At 44.0% G+C, this 26,127-nt stretch overlaps 1 protein-coding gene across 2 annotated transcripts in view; it reads left to right on the top strand.

The window, feature by feature from the left end:
* The window catches only part of bbs9 (Bardet-Biedl syndrome 9), an 83,783-nt gene that overhangs the window by 3,680 nt on the left and 53,976 nt on the right, over positions 1–26,127 (top strand). The window contains exons 6-19 of one of the 2 annotated variants that reach the window (XM_028981596.1): positions 1,047–1,221; positions 2,925–3,009; positions 3,101–3,284; positions 4,576–4,705; positions 7,564–7,745; positions 8,356–8,432; positions 8,532–8,585; positions 8,681–8,783; positions 11,906–12,010; positions 14,866–14,880; positions 16,540–16,680; positions 17,362–17,457; positions 17,795–17,967; positions 18,143–18,295. In XM_028981596.1, coding sequence (XP_028837429.1) covers positions 1,047–1,221; positions 2,925–3,009; positions 3,101–3,284; positions 4,576–4,705; positions 7,564–7,745; positions 8,356–8,432; positions 8,532–8,585; positions 8,681–8,783; positions 11,906–12,010; positions 14,866–14,880; positions 16,540–16,680; positions 17,362–17,457; positions 17,795–17,967; positions 18,143–18,295 — 1,673 coding nt within the window. The remainder of the gene's footprint in view (positions 1–1,046; positions 1,222–2,924; positions 3,010–3,100; positions 3,285–4,575; positions 4,706–7,563; positions 7,746–8,355; positions 8,433–8,531; positions 8,586–8,680; positions 8,784–11,905; positions 12,011–14,865; positions 14,881–16,539; positions 16,681–17,361; positions 17,458–17,794; positions 17,968–18,142; positions 18,296–26,127) is intronic. The other variant, XM_028981597.1, reaches the window with a different exon arrangement.

Raw genomic sequence — 26,127 nt, 5'->3', positions numbered from 1 at the left:
ACGACCCTCATGAGAACAGGCCAGGCGGACTGGAGAGGTGTTAATGTATGCTTCAGATTGAGCAGGGGGAATTCAGCAGATCCCCAGCCTGCACTACAGCACAATAATGGAGAGTTTGTAGTCTAACAGGGTGAGCTAGGTGACAAATAAATTCTCATCATGAACATGATTTTGTTGGGTAGATTTTTTAAACTTTTCTTTTTCTGGCCTGGAATGATTGTATAATATGTGTATTTTCTGATTTATTTAAATATATATATTTTTTAATTCATTTAGATTTTTGGTTTTCTAGCACAGATGCAGCATTAACTAAAATTGATCCTTCAATTTTTCAATAGGGTTGGGGCTTTGGGAATTACTTTATATATTCCACAACCAGACGTATGTTGGAATTCATTGTACTGTTCTTCTTCTTCAGCATTATTCCATTTTTTTTTTGTGTGATTTTGCCACCGGCAGCAAAACAACCTCAGAGCTTGGTACGGTGTTGTTGGGGGGTTGAAAGACTCCTCCAAACATACCTCTTCTCATTTTGGCCAGATATCTCAATTTCTCCCCCCAGAATGCGAATGCCTTGTCCATATGGACAGCTGCGAATTTCAGTTGCGCTTGACTCATTTTGATTTGAGCAGGGACATTTTTCCTCTTCGATACGCTCTCAGTCTATGCAACACTAAGTTACACATGCCTGACAGTAGACAGTGACACTGTTGTTCCAGCAGTTTACAGTTCATGGCAGACTTGCATCTTTGTAGACCTAATATCAGCTGAGGGAAGTTGGCTCTTCTTCCAGACTTTGGCAAAGTGACCTCTCAGGAACTTGTATAAATAGATCTGCCTTCATTCATTTCACAGTAATAAAAGTTATGATATCAGCATCACATTGCTAACTGTATGTAAGCACAGAGGTGCATAATGCTAAAATCATTTTTATATATGTGTGATCTATATCACTATTTTATACAATAGGTTTGAAAACTTTTACAGTTTGGGACTGTGTTCCTTATTGCCACATAATTCATAATGTCATTGAATTTTCTTTGCAGGCCATCATTTCATCTGCATTCAGTCTATGGATGGGATGTTGATGTTCTTTGAGCAGGAGAGTTATGCCTTTGGCCGCTTCCTCCCTGGTTTTCTTCTACCCGGGCCTCTGTGCTACTGTGCTCGCACAGACACATTCATCACTGTCTCTTCTGCCAGACAGGTAGAGTGCTACAGGTAAGGCTTTACGCTTTAAAATCTCTCTAAACTCAGCATTAAACCAAACCTCACCGTACAGCCTCAGAGCCATCAAATCTCCTCCCTCTGTCCATGTTAAGCTCCACTGTAGTTGCCCTCCGATTCCCACCAAGTAGTGATTCCACCTTAAGCACCATTTCTCCTTATCTCCTTACTTCTCTCCTCCAGCAGCTTCAGAGCGTTAATTTGGTCCTGTCGTCTGAAATGAATGAGGAACAGACAGTCGGAGAGAAAAAAGGGTGTGTGTAAGAGTGACAGAGTCAGGCAGAGAGCACTTTGTTGTTAGGTTCCTGTGGTGCGTATAGAGAGAGTGAACAGATCGACTCTGTTTGTAAATCTGTTTCATTCCTCAAACCACATCTGCCGTCCTCAAAGTCTTTGAATATGATTGTATGCCTACAGAAAGGGGGCGTGGGTTAATGTAAGCAGTATTCACTACTTCTGATGGCATATCTTGTGTTGCACGGCTGGGCCTATTTCCACAGCTGAGTCTGGTTAGGGACGTGATAAGTGAATGTTTTCAAGTGCTAATAAAATTTCCACTCATTGATCGCTGGTGTTGGAGTGGCCGTTTATTTTCCCTGCTCTCGCACTCATCACTGCGCCAGAAATTGGAGTCGGGTTTCACTCTAAACACATGCTGCGCTTGCCAGAACGGCCAGTGAGGCAGAGGAAACGAAAAACAGAAACCTACGACTTTACTTGTTTATTAGGGCAGTTTGAACTGATCAGATCTTGCCTTTCATATAAGCAGAAGCTCCAGGCAAGATTTTGTCTGCCTCTAGCTATATAAAATGTAAAAATATATATATCGATGGAGCTCTCAAAGTTCACACATTGCTATATGAAGCTTCAGTTCCTCTTACAGGAAGGGGGATGTCTTTTCAGGGTCAGCGAGGACTGCAAAAGTGCCTTGCAGCCACTCGCATTCACAAGGTGGACTGGTGGGCAGTGGTGGCCTAGCGGCTAAGGAAGTGGAACCGTAATCAGAAGGTTGCTGGTTCGATTCCCGAGCCTCCAAGGTGCCACTGAGCAAAGCACCGTCCCCACACACTGCTCCCCGGGCGGGTTAAATGCAGAGGACACATTTCATTGTGTGCACCACTTTCACAAGGCGTTCAAGTGTCAGAAGTCTGCCGCTCAGGGAGTTAAATTTGCCTGTAATGTTGTTTTCCTCTGCAGTCGGAAGGTTGGGCTGATTGTGCCAGCTCGGGCAGGGATCTGTTTTCATATAAATGGCACTCTGTTGTTTCCTCTGGTGGAGGGTGCCATGCATACTGGGTCTTGAATGATCTTCCATCTACCACTCCGCTCTGATCTGATCTGAAATGTGTAACCATAATGTTGGTCAAATATTCAGATCATGTCAGGTAGCACATGAGTCTTGTGTAGGCTACACAATGATCCAGCAGGCTGCCTGCTCTTCCATCCACTTATCTAATGCTGACTGTATCTGACAACCTCCACCATTGATACTCCAGCGTGCCTGCTTTTGAATGGCCATTTTTTTCATCATGGTATGATAATCATAGGCTAGATGCATTGAACTGGCAGTGCCATTTAAAAAATGTGTATTTTCCTTTGACGTGTAAAGAAATTGAGATTCACTGACTGCAATGTCTTGATGAAAAGTATGCTTACATATTCCATTCTAAAAAGACACTTGGTCTTTCTTAACTGAGGTATGAGACTCTGGCTGTTGCAACAGATGCAGACACTAGACAGGACTCAGATCAACAAAGTAAGATCTCTGGGAAAAGGCTTCAGGTCAGTCACATTCATGTGTGATATAATTACTTTATGTGTATATATTGTAATCCTTGTGTGTGTGTGTGTGTGTGTGTGTCTGTGTTTTCAGGCTGACTGGACTCTGGTCTTGGGTGAACAGGCCATAGACATTTGTGTTCCGACCTTCTCACCTTCTGCCTGTTCCATATTTGTGCTTGGTGAGAGGAACCTGTACTGTCTAAAAGATAATGGTCAGATCCGCTTTATGAAGAAATTGGAATACAACCCCAGCTGCTTCCTCCCCTATGCATCAAGTAAGAAATGACTTTGAGGACCCTTGTCTCTTTTTTTACACACACACACACACACACACACACACACACACACACACACACATACACACACTTGTGTGTTTTTGTCCATCAGATAGGATTAATCTGATAGGGCTCTGTGGATTCCTGTGTGCTCTGCCTCATGTTCAAACAGTTAAAATATAATTGTATAAGTTCAGCTTTTGCCTGTTTAATGTACAATAATGCATGCAAACCTGGTCCTTCTGCTGTGCTTCCTGACTGGAGCCTGAACCTGTTTTACATGCAGTTCAGTGTCGTCTCACTCTTGCAGTCACTTGGAGGATAGAGATTTATACAGTATGGAAACACATACAGACAAAATGCATTCGCTTGGCTAATTGCCTCCCAGATCTGGGCCTGCTTGTTCTGTGGTAAGCCCACAGTAGAAACAGATTTAATGGTTTCCAGCAGACTCTCCAGCTGAGTTCACTTAAGAAGCCGTTCACTATTTGCGAAGAGAAGGGTGGAGGTGGGAAAAAAACATCAGTGGCACCTGCTTCTCTTGATGTTATTCACCATCACGCACATATTCGCTCATAGACATCCTCACAATTCATTGTCTCCATCTTTCCAAACATTAGCCTTAAGCTTTCTTGCTGGTGTGCAGGTACCAGCATTTATGATCTGTAGAAACGAAGAGAAAGAACCCATTGCTCAGATGTTCCACCTTTAACAGGTCTCAGTGGCTAAAAGGAAGTTCTTTCAGTGGGAAATAATTTCCAGTTGTTTTTCATATAAAGAAAAGGAGTCGCCCAATCCATATTGTTTGGGCTGGAGTTTTAGTGGTTTTGCAGGAAGGTTTACAGTATTGGCTTTGGACTTTTTTGTCTGACACATAGTCAGTACCAAGGGTACTGGCATGTTCATTTGTACGCATCACACTTAGGACCTACAGTGATTGTATGGTCCTCAGCCTCACACGGGGAATCATTAAAGTCATTCCTGTCATTGGAAAGAGTGATCCTGGACCCGACTGCTGGTACGTCTCCATGCTCGCCTCTGCAGGGCTCTGTGGCTTTCAGCTAATCTTGTTTTCCCCACACAGGGCTGTTACTGCAGTAACAGCAGACAATGCTGGATACCACCAAACATTCTCCCAAAATCAATCATTTGCTGGTCACTGTCGACTCTTTTCCCTGACAGGCTAAGAGAAGGGTAGTATTGGCCTACTGCCGTATGAACCAGAGAGCCACAAAGTCACAGGTTCAAACCCCACCTTCAGTAAATGTGCTAAACTCGTCTCTGTCTCTAGTTGCTGAAGGGACGACCAACATTCTGATGGGTAACCACAACAACATGCTGCTGGTGTATCAGGATGTGATGCTGAAGTGGGCTGCACAGCTGTCTAATGTACCTGTGGCTGTTCGGCTGGCCAACGTCCAGTGAGTACAATCCTGACATATATCCATACCGAATTCCCCTTTGCAGACTGAACGTGAGATGTGCATACTATATGGGAATGCATATTTATGTTTGTTTTGGTGATTTGATTTTTTAAAAATAATTTGTGTTAATATAAATGATTTGGTGCATTTATTTTAACTCTTCAGTTTTAATTCGACTTCATGCAAATGATTGAAGTGTTCTTGTATCGTGACCATGTCTGTTATCACTGCGTTACACAAGCCTAAATGACACACAGCAATGCATGAAACAAATCAGGGATCCCAGTGCATAATAATACACAATAGTACACATGCCTCATGCATTTTCCCATGTCCCATGTAAGGGCTGTTAAGGGTGCGAAAAGGACCCACGAGTGCTGATGAGTGTTTGCATTGCTTTGGTCCAGGGAGCAGTTGAAAAATGTCTGTGAGATTGTGCAACACATTTTCATCTTTGGGATCATCCTGCGACGCCTTGTGTTTTGTGTTCGTATGTCTGTGTGTATGAGTGCCACCGACTGTTTACTCAGATTCTTTCTCATCTGATAATGTAACGGATACCCCTGTGGGCCCAGCACTCTGGCAGAGGGGCTTTCTGGTGGCGATCACTCCGTTCCTTCTCTCCATGGGTCACTCGCTCGGGCTTTGTGCGACCCTCTTCACTGATATTACCTCCACATTAAAAGAGTGTGTCTGTCAACAGGGCTTAAATGAGCTTTTTGTCCTTGTCCAGGGCTCAGATCTCGACCTGCATTGGCCCTCAGCACTCACTCGCAATTTCACCCCCAACTTCCCAAACTGAATAAATGGCTTGTCCCTCGTCACTGTCCTGTCTTTTGCCAGCCAGGTTAAGGGAAGTGAAGAGCAGTATTTCTATGCAGAACACTGTACACATTCTCGTTTCCTCTCATTGTTTCTCTCTGTCTTACTCTCTCACATGCTCTGTTTCTCACACTCACTCAAAAACAGCACCCTTGCGCATAAGAGCATAGCAGCTCGTCTGCCATTAATGGGAATTTTAAGCTAATGGCCATACCACTCTCTTAAAAAGCCATACCACACAGGAAATTACTTTCACTTGTTTATATCAGCTCGCCAATCAAAGCAGATAAGGAAATGGCTCTGAGCCATTGCAGTCAAAATGTCTGTAATCACACAGCAATTTTACTCAGTTTTAAAATAAATAATAACATGGTTAAATTACCACACATTTATATTCTATAGATGTCTTTTGGGAGCAGGCAAATGTGAATAAGGTAGCATATTACTGGTCTCATTTGAGGGTATTTGTTGAGATATTTTTCTATATATTCGTGGTGCGCTTCTCATATAATCACTACTCTCTGGAACCTGCTTCAGTATTCAGTGTTGGTTGTCTTTAGCATGTAATATGACTTGTTGAGTATAAATGTTCAAGTCTCAACCTCATTTTGAGCAGTTGTGTGTGGCTTTGTGTAAAATGTCAGGCAGCATATGAGAGATGTGGGGCGGCCAGCCGGGCCTAAAACAGAGACAGAATTGGCGTCTGTCCTGCCACAGCAGTCGCCCAGTTGGATGATTTTACCCCCCAACGTGCAGAAGCTGATCTCTCAGCACTGGTCAGCCCGCAGGAAGAGCCCAGCACAGAAAAGGACCAGACCCCACAGAGTGCAGCCGCATGTTGCACACAGTAGCTTACGCCCAGACTCGCACTTTAAAATCAGGGAGCGCCGTGTGCTTACTTAAACTGACCTCCCTTTGGGAATGTGCACAAATACATGTACACACACATTTTTTTAACTTCACGTTATATGTCAAGTATTTAATGCTTTTTGTTCACCATGGACAGCGCCCCTGGAAAATAAAGTTTGTACATCTTGCTCAGGCATATGATGGTAGTGGGGTGGTAGTAGCCTAGTGGGTAACACACTTGCCTAAGAACCACAAGACCCAGGTTCAAATCCCACTAACTTCCATTGTGTCCCTGAGCAAGACACTGATTGTAAGTCGCTCTGGATAAGGGCATCTGATAAATGCTGTAAATGTAAATGGTAGTGGTTTGTAATTCTGAGGCATTGGGGGTATCAGACCTTCAAAACCCAAATCCTAATTCCTGTTGTAAAGGCAGTAGATCATGACGCACTGTACTGTGTGTCTGAGAGCTGTCTGAAATGCTCTGCAGTGCATTACTGTGGGTCTTATGCTAACAATGCTTAGTTGGGTCAGTAGGATGGTGTCGGGCTGTTGGTTATTGGGATTTTGAAGGGGGCAGGCGAGCTGAAACGAATTTTGAGGCAGGATCTGGGGTCAGTGGAGCGTTGGAATGGAGGGCCACGGGCCCCTGGCTGTGGGACTGCTTGCCACAGTAAAAGCCGAGTTGTAATCCTCCTTCACGCACACTGCCCTTATACACAGGTGTCAGGCTTGCCAGTGCCCCCCCGAGGCCCCTTCTGGTAGAATTACTGCTCCGTTTGGCTGGAAGAACAACACATCTGCAACCAGTTATAAGCTCAGTGGAGCTCAGCCTCCAAAAGTCCGGTTCCCCTGATCTGGGCTTGGTCATAAGTCGCCTGAGTCTCCACAGCCACTGTGTCTGTTTTGCGAGAGAGCTGTACAATTACTGAGGTTTCACAGAGTAGCTCCCTCTGAATGTCACTGCAATAGATTGTAGCCAAGCATTTATAGCCAAGCATTTACCGAGACACATAGATGAGTAATAACAGGCCCTTCCTGTGGGCTCCTGAGTTTTTGCCATTCTGTTTTTCTCCCACTTGTTCTATAGTTGTAGTTGTCGATACAAATTTCCACTCAAAATGACCTTTTCCATCTGGCTTCATCCCCTTGCTTGTGTTTCATGTATTTTCGTCTGTTTTCAGGGAGCTGAAGGGCCTGGTCGTCACTCTGAGCTCTGAGGGCCATCTGCAGTGCTCTTACATGGGCACTGACCCCTCGTTCTTCACTGCGCCCAGGGTAGACGCCAGAGAGGTCAACTATGACGAGGTGGATACTGAGATGAGAACCCTGCAAAAGATCATCCGTGAGGCCACAAGGACCCAGGGTAGGACAGAACAGAGAGCTGGAACCAAGATCTTTTGGATGTACCTATAATCTAATGCAACCAGTATCACTGGAGTAGCTTGCACCACATTACTGGCACAATTATTGGCACAGTTGTTGATGAAGTAGCATCCTCTAACACTGAAATTATACAGAAATTTAATGAAACAAATCTTGTTTAAGGCATTATGTTGATGAATGTGTTTTAGGCATTTATTTCAAGGCAGGTAGCTCAGTCAAGTATCCAGCCTGTTGCCTTAACCCTCAGCCAGCGGGTGCAGGACAATCTTTTATGGATGTTGGCTTGGTTGCACAGAGCTGTCCAGTTCATTGTTACTCCACCTGCAGCAAAGCGGGAGAGGCAAACCTTTCTTCCGTGGCCAGTGGGAATCAATGCTCTGCATTGCCGCCCAGTTTAATACAGCCTCACAGACTCAAACTGTCTCTGGTTCTGACTGAGAACGTCACCTTCGGGGAAATCTGTGTGGATTTACCGTGTGGGGGTATTTCATTTTATTACTGGCCTTAATGGAGACCATTATGGGGAAAGGTTGCCTGTTCTGTGTTAAAGGCTCAATATCCTTTTTTGTTCTTTTTTCTCTCCCCCTTAGACATCCTGCCCAGGTCAGACATAGAGGACGAGCTGTCCGTGACAGCCGTTGTCTCCACAGATGTGGACAATGTTTCGGTATATAAGCCTGTCCTTAATGCATTGTAGTCTATGCAGTTGTGGCTGCTATTTCACAGTTTTTGCTTGTTCTCTCTCCCTCTCCATTTGTCCTCACAGCAAGCAATCATTTCAGAGATTGATGGCATGGCCGTTCCCTCTGTAACTGTAAAGGTACCGTGATTTTATCGCTATCGTTGGTGTGTGCGAGTTTTTGTTCTGAAACCTTTACTCACCTACACTTCCCTCTCACCGTCTCTCACCCTCAGATTAAAGTGAAGAGCCGCAGTGCAGTTCAGAACCCCAAGATGACCGTGTGTGTTCAGCCTCCTCTGGCTGTCACTCAGGAGCAGTTTGTGCTGGACTCTCTGTGTAAGTGTTTGTTTTTGAGGAGGGGGGGCGTAAAGGAGAATCCATTAGTAAGATGAAACGCCAGCCGGTGTGACATAGATAAACTGGTACGTTCTTCTTTGTTTGATTATCGCCCTAAAGTAGAGTGATGTCACGGGCCACATTAATTATGTCAGACAGGCAGGAAATGGGCCAGGAAATGTCTGACCACTTTGATCATGACTGCAAGCCAAATTTCTGTTTACAGTATGCACAACTTACGTAATTAAACACTAGCGGTTGTCTGAAGCTGGAGTGGAGCATAACCTGTGGAAGGGAGGGTTGAGATGTTGGGAATTAAAACTCCTGTAGGGACTTCTCTCTGTGTGCTCTGATGACTATAGCTTTGGTAAACATTTTCTTTTGATACACTCTCATTGTAAATTGTGTTGTGTGTGTATAAAAAAAGACAGTTTAGCTGTATTAAGATCCATGAATGTGCTGCAGAGGTTATTGACCAGTTGTGTCATCGGGAAAGGCAAAGTGACAGATAATTCAGCAGGCTCCAGAGCAAACACCTCATTAAGGTAAAGGCCTGGTCTACATTCTCGCTGAACCCTTTTTACAAAGATCCGTGGTCTAGAGTTTCACCTGACCCCAAAATGTCAACCTCCTGCTACACTACCGCTCAAGCCATTCGAACTTGGCAACCAGCTAATGCGTTTAATGCAGACACCCTTCCTCTCACATATATACACACGTGCATACTGTGCACTGTTTCACAGTGCGGAGATGCATCTTAATTAGAAGATATTGGTTTCATGTGTCCTCACTTGGCTGCAGCGTCTGCTCTTGGTTATCAGTGTGGTTTTATAGCGAGCCGATTCAGGTCTCCCTCAGACTGTCAAAGTCTGCCCAGGGGGTACAACACATGTTGAGGGGAACCTACCCCCCCCCCCCCCCCCATTCCCTCTCTCTTCGTCTCATCTGTAAACTCTCCCACACAAAGCCCTCATATCTCAGTTTCACACACTGAAGATTCCTCCTGCCTTTGTTCAGCAGGAGCTCTGTGAGTGTGTTTATAATTATCCTCATATTCACAGGGAAATCCGAGCCAGATCTCTGGATACAGGAGACAGTAAGAGGTTTTTACTGTGTGCGATTTCATAATAAACAGTTCAGTCTCGCCCTGCCTTCACCTGACCCAACCTTGGACAGCTTTGTTTATGGTTCACACAAAGGCATTTCACTTCTACATCGGGTCTTGAGAGGGCCGAGGAAAGCCATGAGACATGGCTCATGACTCCCCCTTCCCTTCCCAGAGCTGGTCTCTGGCTTTCCTCGGCCCTCTCCAGCCCATGTGGGATTGATTGTGAACGTCTGAGGGCTCATCGGTGCTCCGGGTCCCCCACCTAACACCTCCCCCGGCTTGGCCCGGCTAGAGGCTGACACACTGCGTCCTTTGTTTTCTTTCTCTATACCTCTATATCTGTCTCACGTTCTCACTTTCCCTTGTTTTTCTTCAGCTGGCTCTATTGCTTTTCACCTTCTTTCTCATTTCTCTTTATAGCTCACACTTATATGACTCTGGCAATTTCGTCGGGCCACCCTAGACAGGCCCTAGTGGAACAACTTGTGTTAATGGTCATTCATCACCTGTGGTCAGGTTCCTGTACAGGCCGTCCAGTACTGACCCTGGTGAGAGTTGGGGCAAATGCCTTAATGGCAAGAATGGCGCACACCTTAACCTCACCAATGTTGGGTTTGGGTCAGGGGCTTCTGAAAAGGCTCAGGTTAAGTGGCTGCTTTGTGCTGTGTGTGAAAGGCACATCCCCATTGGGTGACCCCTCTTAAGAGTGTCCCAGGGGTGGGCTGTCGATTCAGTGGAGGTCAAGAGGGTCAGCACAGACATCCTACAATATACACCCTCCTGGGGGTGGTGAGGCTTGGACTGAAGGAAGACGATGGAGGAGAGAAGAGCAGACACATTTTGTCTTTTTTTTTTTTCTACTTGCCACCATTAGTGGTGTAGGAGTTAAGCCTGTCTGGTCAGGATATGCAGGGAGAGCTTGATCCCGCCATGTTTGCCTACGGTGGTGGAATGAAAAGGTTAAAAGCCTCACCTTCCCCAAAGAGAGAGGGGATGAAGAAGGAGACAAAGTAAAAGCTCTTGTCAGGTGGGTTGATGGAGCACAGGGAAAGTTCTCCCGCTCGCCTTTGATGTGTCTCCTGATAAGGACAGAACTTCTGGCCAGGGCGCATATATATATATATATATATGTGTGTTTGTGTGTGTGTGTGTGTGTGTGTGTGTGTGTGTGTGTGTGTGTTTGAATACACAGGCAGAGCACAGAGAGAGCAGTTAATCTCCAAGGGCTCAGGAATCCTGGCACATAACTGTGGCCCAGTCACCTGTGCCGGCCCGTTTCTCTACACGCCACATGCCTCATTAACACACAACCTGATGCACCAGCAACCTGTGTGTGTGTGTGTGTGTGTGTCTAGAGGGGAGAGAAATTAGGGTGATGTAGAGTGTAAGAAGGAGATAAATTACCTTGATCTCAGGCTATTTTTCCTGGTGTAGGTCTTTGACAGTAGTGACTAACACACACACATAGTCAGTGTGTTTGTAAGTGACTCATTGCTATTTTTTCTGAAGCCATTAGATGAAATATAGCCTTTCCTCAGACACCGTTTGATCTCCCGTTCTCGTCGTTCCCCTCACTTTCCCTCTCCCTCTGGAGATGTCTTTTACCCCTCCTGTCTGCTATTCTCCCCCACTTCCCTTCTGCTCACTCTGTTTTCTTACTCGTCCCCTCTCGCTGTCTCACTTTCTGCTTGTCTTTCCTACTCACACGTACACACTCTCTGCCTGTCTCCTCCCGAACCGTCTCACCTTTCACACACATGTACATGCACTCATGCACACATGCACTCTATCTGACGCAGCTCTGTTTATATTGGAAATTAGTGGAGAAAAACTCAAATGATGCCCTTTTTCTGTTTCGTTTTCCATCCACTGGACAATTTTTTTTGTGTTAAAGAGCCTTTTAAATATTTAAAAGGCATTTTTTTGGCATTTCGCGTGACTCACTGAGCGAGCGTGTGTGTGCGCACGCAACATGGCTATGTAGGCTTAACCGCAAATGCTTTGCTCTCTGCAGGTGCTGGCTCTCAGGTTGTGGTGGCCTTCTCTGCCTTCCTGAATGGCCGTTACCCTCCAGCTGACCTGGGAGGAGACGTGGCTCTGTCTTACAGCTGTCCCACTGGTACTGATCCTTTGCACCACCCTCGCACTCTTCTCACAATCCAATAAGCTTAGGTTGAGCCTCCCTGAACGTGCACAGACACACGCACCTGCCATAGTCCATTCAGTCTATCTCTCTAATTCTCCACTTCAGCGTTCCTCCCCTTTTCATCTAGGAATTGCACGTTATATTCAAAGATAAAAGTTGCCACCAGAAATGTTTATCTTAATTCTCACATGGTTTGTGCCTGACTTTTGCTTTAGACTATATTACAATTGTATTGCATTGCATTGCATTACATTACAGTTGCTTGTTGTCAGAGCGGTCTGCAGACACACAGTCATCCATTAGCACTGAGCTGTGGAATGGAGGTCTGGATTTCGGTATGGATGTCTGAGTTGTGTGTCAGCCCAGGAACACAAGTATCTGATTCCATGCAATATTTAGCTCTGGAAGACATGACATTTTTCCCTGACAGCCACTCTTTAGTTAAATTAAAATGTCATGTTTTTTTATTATGATTTTACTAGATTGAAAATGTTTGCAGAAAAAAGTGCAGTTTGTACTATTGTTTTATTTGGACAGTGTCTGTGTTGGCAAGGCTACATGGAAAGGTTCCTGAAGGAGCTTAAATTTGAAATGGCTTGGAAATATCTGGGTGATTTGATTGTACTTCTAAAAATAGTGTCACAAGCTGATGCTCTGGGATTTTTCACAAAACTTTTAGTCGTTGATGCGGTTTGAAAGATTAGATCACAGGTATCCCTGACTCTCACTCTGCTGGGCTATAGCTCCCCATACAAAGATGGAGAATACTGAAGCTGAACAGCTCTTATTTTCACCCAAGTCTAGTGTAAGCCAATCAAACCTGGAAATCAAACAAATAATTTTACCTGAAAATTAAATTCATGTGTTTTGTGTCATTGTTCTTTGTCATGCCATTAGTTTGTCTTAATGGATTTCAGATAGATGAAAAAATCTAGTCTGGAAAATCACTTAAATCACCAACAAACATGTATATTGTGATAGTTGCAATAGTTGCTTTTCACAAATCAACATTACAAGTGTCACAAGGATGTACAGTTGTGGTCAGAATTTGGGTGTTTTAACTCGACAATGGCCCCAAACATACATCAAAACCAGTTGTGGAAAGGACAAATCAGGCTTTTCAAAGCCCTCACCACAACCCTATGCTGAAAGCTGGGTTTTTCTTCATTGTAACAACACGTAAATGACCATCACTTCACATTAAATGTATTGTAATTTTCATTGGATGAACATTTTCAGTGAAGACATTCTAGGACATTATTTAAGATTGGTCTGATTGGTCTAATGTTTCAGTTTTAGACATATCAACACACTCCCATCCTTCCCTACAATTCTTCCTAAAAGCTCTGTTCTGTGAGCACCCAGTCTCTGGGTATTGTCTGAGAGGGTGTGTGAGGGTGTGCAAGCCTCAAGCTATGTGTTAAAAGCATTTTAATCTTCATTAGTGGTCATCTGCAATGCTCAAGATGTCTGACTGGAATGGGAGGAATGCCACTGTCTTGCCCAGGGCCTTTTCTCCTGCTCCCTGTCTGCCTGTCTCCCTCACTCTCTCTTTCTCTCTGAGGTGATAATTACCATCCTAAACACTGCTCTGATGGGATTTACAGTAGCCGAGTATCCTCCCTTCCAGGATTTGTTTTATTGAGACATCCTCTCCTTAACACTCCACAAGAATTTACAGTGGTGAATATGGGCACTCCTAAAAACCTCAAGGCCGAGGCATTCAATACTGAAATACCCAGCCCTAAAACACTGGTAATAGATTTACAGCTGAGGAATGTCTACTGTTTAATGTATTGGCATGACATTTACAGTGGTCCGCCTTTCAGCAACACTCTCCTAATAGATTTATGGCGGTGAAATGTTGCTCAGATAAGATTTACACTGCTACCTGAAAGCAGTATTGAGACGGTGTAAATATTTGAGATTCTCACATATCATTAACAAGCTCTGTTGGTCTCTGCCGGTGTCACACTACATGTTACGTGAGAGTGAGTAGAAATGCTAACTCTGCTCTGTGTGTTTGAAAGGAACAAATGTTCTCACAAAGTTTCTGTCGAAATAGGGGATATTTGCTGGTCCTCATAATGTAACATTTAACATTACGGTACACTTGATGGCCAAGCTCCTCAAAAAGATGTGTGTATTTCAAAAAAGAATTGTGTGTGTCAGTCTAAACGACTTGCTGTCTGTGTACACGTTTCCGTCAGCATGGAGCTGAGTCCCGTGCCCTGCTACCCTGCTTGGCAGCAGCTGCCATTAAACCGAGCCAAGAGCTGCTTTTCATCAAACGTACAAAGCAAGCAGCACACGGCCAACACTTCTGAACAACTGAATCGAATCTAATCGGAACTTCTGACATGTTCAAATAGTTCATTTAAACCCCATTTGATATTAACAGCTGCACATTTGGTTTTGACTGGCTGGAGGAGGGAGGCTGAGACATGGCTGGCTCTCTGGCTTCACGGTGACATGAGAACATGTGCTGAGTGCTGAAGATGGCAGGCCTCCGTCTCACCCAGTGCCATTTCCTACATCACGTTCCAGCTCCCTTCCAAAGAATTTACTTACCCTCCTGCCTTACACAAATGGCCTGCTGTTTATGAGGTGACTTGACGGACAGGCTGCGATCTGTCTGAAGTGTGCTTGAAATATTTTCTGTTGAAATGGCAAGTTATCAGTTTTAACGATTTGATCAGTCTTCTTCTGGTGGAGGTAGTGTGTGCGAGTGACTGATCTGTGTTCTTGTGTCTGAATGGCAGTGTCCTTTCTGAAGTCACTCATGTGTTCTTGTTTTTTTTCCCTCTTTTCACTGCATCCCATGAAAGACCTGAACCCCACAGGTGAGTGCTGCATTTTGGGACCCACAGAATTTGCTGGTGCAAAGTGTTTATATTTCATACAAAAGTTTCATTCTGGATGAATTATACATAGGAGTTGTGTGTAAATATACACACACAAAGAACATGAATTAACCGAGGCCAGAGCAGGTCATCAGAGACGAGCACACAATGAAATCATGCCATTAACTCACATAACTCATAGTTGCTCAGAGGTCAGAATGCCTCATCACAACCAGAACTGCTGTTGTCACCGGAAACACATTAAACACAAACACACATGCCCCTCTATAATGCAGCATTACTCCACATAGTGCAGGTTTAATAGCAAAGCAGGATGGAAATTTGCAATGAATGGCCTGTAGATCCTGATCCGGCCAGAAGGGGGGTATGGAAGCCAGGCTGTCTCAGGTGCACAACACTTCATGGTGACAGAATACAACTACTCTTGGCTGCACCAGACCGTGCAGGGAAATAAGGTTAGGATACAGGGGAACAAGGGAGCAGGTGGACAGCTGATTTATAGGAGGAAATAGTTTTTCATTGTAACTGCAGCCGTTTGTCTTCGCTGGAAATATGGACCGGCAAACAATTTTTCCCCAATTCATCTTGCACTTTCAAGCCTCGTTGTTTTCCCGCTTTCTCTTGACTGGTAGACAGCTGCATTTTTCCCCCACAATTTTTGTTCAGCTTCACAAAAAGAAATGAACACATGTTGCTCTCCTTTTTTGTTATTTGCACTGCTTTTAAATTGTCCTTCTACAGTCCTCTGAGAATTTGACACATAGCAGTTCTACGTTCCTGTGCTGAATATAGATGGCTGGAGAGAGCGCACACTTCTTCTCACATTCCCAGAGAGCACAGTCTTCTCCGGGGGTTTCATTTTCTCATATTGTTTTAAAGAGAATGCTACACGAGCTGAGCCATGTTGAACCACTGCAGTAGATGGCTTAAGTTACCTGGTCAGACATAACAGGAAAGGATTAGTGAAGCCCAGGCAGGCTACTGGAAAGGACCAGCCCTTTGCTGTGTGGCGCGACTACAGCCTGCCCTGGGAGGAGCAGAGAGTCAGACTTGCTTGCTCTGTTTTTTCAAGCCTCTTTTTGGCAGGGCCGGTGGCTGGGACCTCAGGAAGCGTTATGCTTGGCCACTTTTGTCCGATAATCTGCCTCAGAGAAGTCATTCCCCCGACACCTCACTAGTCGGCCAAATATTTCTGTGAAAATATGAAGCGGTATTGCTCCGGGTGTTTGTTTTTGGCTCTTGCACGATGGCAGTTGTTGGATAAATACACATCTGTAATCCGGTTAAGATGTGGAAGCTGGTGAGCGGGGCATAGAGTTAAAGGGGGGATTTGGCTAATCGTACAGAAGGTGTAGAACCTGCAACTAGAGCAGGCACAAGATAAAAAAAAAAAAAAGGTGAAGTGATTGTCATTGTGATACACTGCAGCACAGCACACGGTGCACACAGTGAAATTTGTCCTCTGCATTTAACCCATCACCCTGAGTGAGCAGTGGGCAGCCATGACAGGCGCCCGGGGAGCAGTGTGTGGGGACGGTGCTTTGCTTAGTGGCACCTCAGTGGCACCTTCCTTAACCGCTAGGCCACCACTGCCCAGATGGGTATATCATCATCTACTTCTTTTTTCTCTCTCTCTAGGAGTGCCACGGGTTGCCCAGTGTCGGTTCACTCTGCCACTTAGGATCGTCTGCTGTCCTTCACCACCCCTCAAGAACAGCAAGTACAAGATCACCTTGGACACCAACAAACCTCCCGTCAGCTTACACGAAGTCTTTCCAGGTACTGCCACAACTACACTCTCAGCACTGAGTGAGTGCTAATTGGATAAAGAACGTTCAGCAGGGAGCGTGTTGAAACTGGGTTCTTTAGCCCATCAGGTACACACCGAATATGTGGCGCATGTTCAGTGTTCAGCTGTGCCGGAATGGAGAGTATAGACACTTCAGGGGTCTCTGGTCTCTGTGAGGAAGTGTCTGTATTTATGTATGCACTTGCTGCCAAGTTGCCATGAAACCCTAACATATGTAGGATCCCACACAGACAAGCATAATGCACCTCCTATGTAATTTTAATGTACGTGGGAACTGAACACACCAATGGTGTGAGGCACAGCAGGACTGGGATTTTGGTTCCTCTCAGTAAAGCAGCTGAAGCCGTTGTTGTTTGGGGCAGGTTGTGGTTGGGGGTCTGGTCTCCCTTAGATAAAACTGGAGCCGTGTGTGCTGTGTGGAAGGAAAAAAAACAATGCCATTGTGCTGGGTTCCTGCTCTCAGATAAGAGCAGTAGTGAGACCCTATCTCTGTCTGTCATCCCTCATGGGAAGACCTCAGTGGCATGAGAATCCAGCAATTGAGCAGAACCGAGCACCCTGGCACACAAGAACAGTGTTCCTAAATGTCTTTACAATTCTCATTCAGTTTTCTCCTTTTCTGGTTTCTGTTTTTTTGTTTTTGCTGAAAGACTTTGCACAGAAGACAGAGGACAAGGAGGGCAATGCTCTAGCCTTCCAGTTCATCACAGGCACCAGAGTCTCTGTAATGGCCTCCAAAACATCCCGTGGGTACTCAGATACACATACGCAACTGTTTATTTTAACATACGAATGTACGCTGCCATGCAGATCTGTCTGTTTTTACTTCTGATCATACAGAAAGCGTTTAGAAATCCTACATACAGATCACCCTTGCACATGGAAGAACTGCAGTGCACAGCATGGCCAGTGAAGAAAAGCTGGTCTCGCTCTACACAAAGATGTGCACATTAAACACCTAAACGTAGCTGTCTGTGAAGCTGTAGTTAATTACAGGTGTTGTCTACCTGGAGGAAAGGTATAAATGGAGGCTGTCTGTCTGTCTGTCTCTCTCTCTCTCTCTCTCTCTCTCATGTCTTCCAGAACGATACAGAATACAGAGCGAGAGCTTTGAGGATATCTGGCTCGTGGCCAAAGAGCTGGTGCAGCGCTTTGAGCTGCACTTTGCCAAAATGGGAGTTAAAGACTTCCGCAACAGCTTTGCTGGGCCCATCCCACTGTCTGAGTACTTCGAGACAGTCGATCACCACTTTGAGGTGAGGATGTGCACACATGCACACACACTCACTCACTCACTCACTCACTCACTCACACACAATCGTGTTTTATTCATGTTTTTAATGTATTCTGAATACATGTGCACGCAGTGCAAGAAGTATATTAGGCTGTTTTAGCTGACTGGGGTGGTTGTGACATTCCGTGTGTTTCCAGCTACGTGTGAATGCCGAAAAGTATCAGGATTTGCTCTCGGAACGGGCAGTTCAATTCAGGGCCATCCAGCGGCGTCTGCTGACTCGATTTAAAGATAAGACCCCTGCCCCACTACAGAACCTGGACACATTGATGGAGGGCACCTACCGACAGGTTTGTGTGTAATGCAGTGTAAAAGTGATGAATGGCACAGCACACAGTGTACACAGTGAAATGTGAAATGTGGTCTCTGCATTTAACTCATCCCCTGACTGAGCACTGAAAGGGTACCACACTGGCTTCTTGGCGGTTCGAGTTGAACCATCAACTTATCGATAACAGGTCCACTTCTTTAACTGCCAGGAAACCATGGCCCGTTAGGCCACAGTGGTGTGCTATACGTCTGTGTATGACTGGTCTCTGACTGGTCTGTGATTCCTGATCAGGAAGTTTGAAAGTTTTCCAATTTTCTTTCTCTGGGACACTTTTGACCACAGTAGACTGGGAACATCCCTCAAGAGACCCAACCATCTCATCCTCACAAGTGGCTCTCATGTCTGCGCATTTTTTTTTTTCTTTCAAAACACCAACTTCATGCATAAAATGTTCACTTACATCATAATATATCTCACCCACTGCTAGGTGCAACTGTAATGAGATGTTTTTTATGTTATAAAACAGTGTACTTACTCAAAAAAAAAAACATCCATACCTACACACACTGGAGATGTCTAATTGCTAATTGTCTCCTGTGGTTATAATAATTTGTTGAGTGAAGAGCTTGCGGTTTATTTGTGACAATCCTGAAATTCCTCCTTTGGTGTCTCTCTTTACTCCTATCGTCTGGTGTACCCACACACTCATGTTCATGCCAGTAAGAGGGAATGTTTAGATGGGCCCTGTTTGTTTAGCTAGTTGTGTGGTAATGAACGTTTAACAGTGTTCATCACACTAAACAAAATGGGCTGAGTTCATTGCTATTAGACACCTCACCATTCATTTGGTATTGTCTTACAGCACAAGCTGTGTTAAAAGTGAGCTCAGTATGTGTGTGTGTGTGTGATTTGCTTAATGTGTCTGTTTCTCCCTTGTGTTGTCAGAGAGAAAAGTGATGGTCTTTTACCAAAGAGCCTGCTTTGAGCTTAGCCTTTCGAGATATGTTTAGGTGCCATTAGGTTATAGAGGTTTGTGCATGCTTCTGTGTATGTGTTTGCGCCCACATGTGCACGAGAGCCTCGGGCCTTGATGGCATCATTAGACAAAGTGTTTTTGTTTCAACATTAAGGTTCTATCTGATCAAGGCTTTGCTTGTCCTCCCATACAATTGCCAATATTAAAATCAGCACTTTGTGTTTGTCCTCCACTCAGTACTTTGGGTTTGAACCAGTGCCATAAGATAGTAAATGAACTAAAGTGATTCTGTTTCAGTAATTGCAAAAGCCTCTTGTTTTTCTCCTTTATCCATATATTCTTAGAATTTGTTTTAACATTTAAAAAAAATTGAAACATACACAATTAAGCAGAAAATGCAGTCTTGGTGCATGTGCGTGTTTGTGTTGATGCGTGTGTGTGTGTGCGTGTGTGTGTATGGGTATGTGTGTGTGCATATTCATGCTACAGTGTCTTGATCTAGTGTCACCCACTCCATCAGATCCCTTCCTGCCTCCGCTTCCCGTTGACATGGGCCACATGCGGGAATCTTGGACACTCTATACGCACTGTAATGTATACACACACCATAATGGACACTATTGATAGACTCTGCACAATGATGTATGTTTCATATTAATAATTCACCTCATTATATGAATACATCCTGTGGGATGTTGAGTGTAGAACAAGCTCAGCATGCAGGTTGCCAGAGAGACTGGCAGCTGTTAAATACACACATAAGGTCTGTTTGAAGACATTTATGTGCTTGTAGGTGTCTTATTCATATTGTGATGAAACATATGCATTTACATTTACATTTTTTACATTTACAGCATTTATCAGACGCCCTTATCCAGAGCGACTTACAATCAATATTACAGGGACAGTCTCCCTGAAGCAATTTAGGGTTAAGTGTCTTGCTCAGGGACACAATGGTAGTAAGTGGGATTCAAACCCGGGTCTTCTGGTTCATAGGCGAGTGTGTTACCCACTAGGCTACTACCACCCTATGTGTGTGTGTGTGTGTGTGTGTGTGTGTGTGTGTGTGTGTGTGTGTGTGTGTGTGTGTGTGTGTGTGTGTGTGTGTGTGTGTGTGTGTGTGTGTGTGTGTATATATATATATATATATATATATTTGCTATCACTTAATCATTTTTTTCATTTTTTACATTAACAAAACAAAAAAAGTTTTAAAAGGTTTGAGGCTGTCCAAAGCAGGAGGCTGTTGCAGTGATGGCAGCATTTCATGGGGATGACGTTCTTATCATTCACTCATGTTAATGAGCATCTGTGTGTTTTGATGAGCATGAAGTGTCTTTTGATGATGACAATAGTGAACAAAGCAGTTCTGAAGGTAAAAAGAGGCAACTTTCATTTCTTTCTCCTGCTACAAAAATACTAAATATGTTTAAATATGTTTCTTGCATTGGATTCTTCAAAATTACCTCTGTCTATGTCTCCGTAACCACCAAAGAGTAGGTGCATCCAAGCATTTGACTGGTAGAGGACATTTAAATGTTGTGTTACATTTCATCAGTGGATGCAGTGTATGGAGCCTTCGCCTCGCTCTCCCAGGAAAGTTATCACTCATACATATTAAATGAGCCTCCATCACCGCTGCTCTCTGGCTCATTAGTGTTCAGGGATAAGATTTAGCTTTTTCTCCGTCAGTTCTCTAATGTGCCCGTCAGAAACTTCCCAAGTCCTGTATGAGAGGAAGTCTAGTGATACAGCCACAGCTATACTTCCATGCTGCTCTTTGATGATCTTTTGGTAGCCTTGGCAAAGGCCCCTGTGGTCAAACGTTTTTAAGAATGGAGAAGGAAGACTGAGCATTCTGCCTTTTCCACAAGCCCTTTTCTTTGCACAAGGGGTTAAAATGGCCCCCGTGTGTGAGCCTGCTATCCCCCATGTGGGCAGTCGGTGCTCTGTAATTAGCTGCTGAATCACGGGGCTGGCTGTGCTGTGACTGACAGGCTGCTTCAGGGGCCCTATGTTCATAATGGAGGCTCTCTCAGACACCACTGATTTATTTGGCCCTAAATGGAGCGCTAAACACAGCTAAACATGGCTAAAGCGGAGCAGAAAAACATTGACTGAACACAGATCTCTCTGTATACATGAAGCCTGCGATTAAGGACGGATGTTCTGTGAGATGTGAGAAGGGTATATGTGTCCGTGTGTGTGTGAAAGACTCTCTCAGGTGCTACTGTTTGTGCAACACATGAAAGGCTGGCAGGACCAGAAGGAGTTCCTTTTTTCTCGCCCCTTTCCTGTTGGTGCTCATCAGCAGACACACACTCTCTTATCTAAAGAAAATATGCACGTTTATACAGTGGGTCCGTACCTAACACCCCTTGAACAGATGGCAACAAACACACACACACACACATGCACATATACATACCATTGCACAGCGTGTCAGACTTAATCTCCATTGCAAGGAACACACACACACAATTTCATTGACATTTATTACTATCCAAAGCAGCAAACCTTCATTTACAGGTACAACATGGTTGAGTGTTAAGTGCTCGTGTGCATTTGCAGTATTTGTTTATGGGGCAGATGAGTTTGTTGACCACTTGGCGTGTTAGAAAATTCTGGTCTATAAATGATTCCACTGAGAAAAACCAGCACTGATATTTCAGTTCAGCTAAAGTCCCGTTTCCATCAGACATCATCAGGGGAGAGGGTCTGTGGTTATCTCAGTATCTTGGATTTCACAGTGGGAACTGGAGTATGGGCTGCTTTGCCAACCGTACAGAGTCCATGACACTTCCCGCACCTCGGGGCTGCTGCCAGTGAGGAACACAGGTGTTTGCCCAGAGGGAGCAGCCAGACACGGGGGAGGGCAGGCCTGCTGGCACAGCTTCTGTGGGATTCTCCTGGAGAACGCTGGCGAAGATCAGCACAAAAAGTGCAGGCAGCTGGCTGGGCAGTAGCAGAGGCTCTGTTTACTTCGCACGGAGCTCTGCGAACTCTTCTTAACTGCATCCTCCCCTCAGCCACCGACTGACATGAGAAATGCAATATCTCAACTCAATAAAGTTGGATTTGGGAATGACAAAAGGACCCAGCTCTGCTGGGGGTGGGTTGGCTAATCTTGTTAGTTTTCTATCAGACGGGGCTATAATGGAATCAGGATTGAGCATGCCTTCCTTTGGCTGGGTTTTTGTTGTAGCTTCTCAGTGGATAGTGAGGAGCTAACAGGATTTGCCATGCCATAATTAAAGTGCTAACTCTCCTCCAGATCCCTCTTTACAGACACACATCTCCTGCAGGCTCTCGGGAAACTGGCCCGACATATTGCTTGTACATATAGTGTAATTGTTTCTGTTATTTTCTTTTACATGCATGTAGTTCAGCCTATGGTTTATACCCTCTGCCACTTATTCGCGCCGTATTAGGCTTATATTTCTTTGAGCCGGGGTAAGCGTTTGCCAGACCAGGCACATTCACACTCCACCTGTAATAGGTTTTCTGTTGGACTGCTCTCTACCGCCCACTGAATTGTCCTCAGTGTGTGCTTGTGTTGTGCCTGTGCCTTGTCCTTGTCTGTGACAGTCTACAGTCCGACTGTAATGGAGATGAACCTCAGGCTGCCAGTCGGGCTCTGACTTCCAGTGGTCCGATGGTTCTGTGCACATGTGGAAGAGGAAGCACAGACCTAACTGTGATTATTAAAATAATATAGCAGTTGTGTATGACTGTGGCTTCATGGTGATAATGTGCAGTGTATTGAGCTCCGGAACTCCTTTCGACAATGCTGTCTTTGTGGACGGTTTTGGTCTTGTGTGTGTCCTGAGCTCGGAGTCAGATGCAGTGCATTGTGGATAAGGAGCATATTTTGGGATGTGACCTGACACCACCCTGCCTTGTCTAGTGGTACATACACTGTGCATACACTTGACTTAAAAGGTATCACTATTTGTTCTCTACAGCATTTGTATTTGTAAGACTTGGCCGATTTGGATTTACCTGCTTATGTCTCAGCGTGGCTGTTTTTGGTTAGCAACCTTACTGAGGCAGTTTTGCATATGGTAGAGATTTGATGCACCTCATAAACAGATGAAAGCTGATGAAACAGGTCTATGGAATTATTCGCGGAGTTCTAGAGTTTATGGCCTGCCTTGTGATAGTGGTTCTGGGCAGGTATAGGTATAATTTGTTTCCACTTTGAGGGCCATGCTTGCTGGCGTGGTGACCAGAGTTATATTTATGGCAGTTTAGTAGGTGGAAAAACACGCAGGTTTATGGCTAGAACATATGAATAGATGCGTATGTTCCAGCAGCAGCTTTTGGCCTGTAGGTATCCAGTGCGTTCAAGTGAAGGATCGGAAAGTGTTGCTTGTGTGACCAAGTTTCCAATTGTGTTTTCAAGTAGCACATAAAATGAAATTATGATCGGTTTAAATCACGACTCTCCGGCTAATCCTGTACTGGCTAAATATATATGATTTAATGTTGGATATGTGTGTGTGTGCGCATACGTGTGTGTCAGTCAGGACATTCTTAACTCTAAAAGGGCTTGTGGCTGTATAAAGAAGCTAAAGCAACTTAGTCAATCAAGCCTGAGCCATGCGCTTTCTTTGACTGATTGCTTTCCCAAGCGGTTTCTCCAAGATCAACATGTCCTCTGCTACACCTTTTGCCATGTTTCCGCTGGGCAGATTAACAGAACAATGAGAGTTTTATAAGATTACACATATTTACTCTGTAATCAGAAGCTATGGATGGCAAAGGCTGCCCGCCTTGCTGGCAAATTTCAGATATTTATCTTGTTGCAGTAAATTCCGACTTCCCTGCTATTTTTTCTTCCTTTTTGACCCAACAGGGGTTGTTCAAAGAGCACCATTGAGAGAAAAGCAAACAGGCATGCAGAGGGCAAACAGTACTGTGTGTGTGTGTGTGTGTGTGTGTGCGCGCGCGTGCGCATGTGCGCTGCCATGACATGGCGTCCGGTCCACAGGCAGTAGAAACAATGCCCGCACTGTGGCTAACACCTCCTTTAACATTTGATGGGGAGAGAGTGAGATTGAGAGAGTCTATCAAACTGAAACGAATTCTCCGATTTTCACAAACTGCGCTGCACTGCACTGCTTCAGCGCATCTAGTAATGATGCACCTGCACCTGGGTTCAGTTTTTTTTTTTTATATTGTCATCATAATAACCTGCGCTACTCGTGCAGAACTCCCCATCTGCACTGCTTCAAGTAACCATGATCACTAGTGTTGTCAAAAAATTTTATGACAAAATATCTTTTGTCAACAAATCTTTTTGACGTGATGAAGACGAGACGTAAATGCTGGTCATGTGAGGATAACTATAATGAAATACATCATGTAATATTGTTGACTAATAAAAACAAGTTATATGGGTTACAAAAAAAAATTATTTCCATTTTCATTGACTTTATTTCCTCTCATTGAATTGTGTTATATCGATTCTGTTTCCTGTATTTGGTCACATTTAAGGATACTTCTGATGGGTGAGGAGGAAAAGACTAAGCAATCTCTGGATGCACTTTCTTTACAATGAAGTGGAAAAGAGAACAGAATGTGTAGTTGAAAAACATGGAACAAACCAGAGCATCTAACTGGAATGAATGTAGAGTAATCTTTAGTCTTTAAGGTAATAATAATATAATAATAAGAAAAGGTTTTTTTTATTTACAAAATGGGTGGGGCCAAAAGAAAATGTTTGTTCTACTAGGTACTTTATTGACTGAGTTAAATAGAATTGCATTACTAAAAATTATATTTTCATTGACTAAAATGTACAATGTACAGGGTGGGCCATATATGGATACACCTTAATAAAATGGGAATGGTTTGTGGCACATTAGTATATGTGAGGGGGCAAACTTTTCAAGATGGGTGGTGACCATAGTGGCCATTTTGAAGTCGGTCATCTTGGATCCAACTTTTGTTTTTTCAATAGGAAGAGGGTCATGTGACACATCAAATTTATTGGTAATTTCACAAGAAAAACAATGGTGTGCTTGTTTTTAACGTAACTTTTTATTCTTTCATGAGTTATTTACAAGTTTCTGACCACTTATAAAATGTGTTCAATGTCACCATTCCCATTTTATTAAGGTGTATCTGTATGAATGGCCCACCTTGTATTATTATGAATATGACTAAAATGCTTTAGTCGACTGAGACTTCACTAGACTAAAATGAATATGGACGTGACTAAGATCAATAAAAACTAAAATGACAGTTGGAAACAAAGCCTACACAAAAAAATAAAACTAGGACAGGCCGCCATAAAAAACTATAGTGATCATTCGTTCCATGAGGACACAAGTTCTGAACATGCAGCAGCTGTTGTATTCGTAACCTAAACATTTTGCTCAACTTGTTTAGCAGCAGTTCAATGCAGTAGAAGTCAGCAGTTCAGTCATATTTTTTTCATGTTGCCACAAAATCCATCAGCTTCAATTCCATCTCCAGTCATAACACAACATTGACATGATGAAACAAGATTGGCTGAACCAGGCTGAAACTTACTTCATTTACCACACTGTAGTGGTGAAATAAGAAAATAAATACACAGCTTTCTGTGTGCGTGTAATGGGCTACCTGAGGGGTTGAAGATGGCCCAATGCTCACGTAAGGTTCTATGAACTTACCTGACCTTTAAAGCTCTCAGTGAGCTTCAAAGAGCTCTAGCCCTGCAATAGAAATGCACTTTGTCATACCTTGTAAATCTAATAGCAAACCTTGGTGAATAGGATTTCAGAAAAGTGTTAGACATAAGGTTAGTGCTCTACACATAATTTATTTTTAAAAACATAAAATTATAATATTTGGTTATTGGTTCCACTTGAATACTTGCAATATTT

Source organism: Denticeps clupeoides, chromosome 5 (assembly GCF_900700375.1).
Source record: "Denticeps clupeoides chromosome 5, fDenClu1.1, whole genome shotgun sequence".
NCBI lineage: Eukaryota > Metazoa > Chordata > Actinopteri > Clupeiformes > Denticipitidae > Denticeps > Denticeps clupeoides.
The sequence above is the reverse complement of the archived record's forward strand: the minus strand, read 5'-3'. Positions and strand labels throughout refer to the sequence as shown.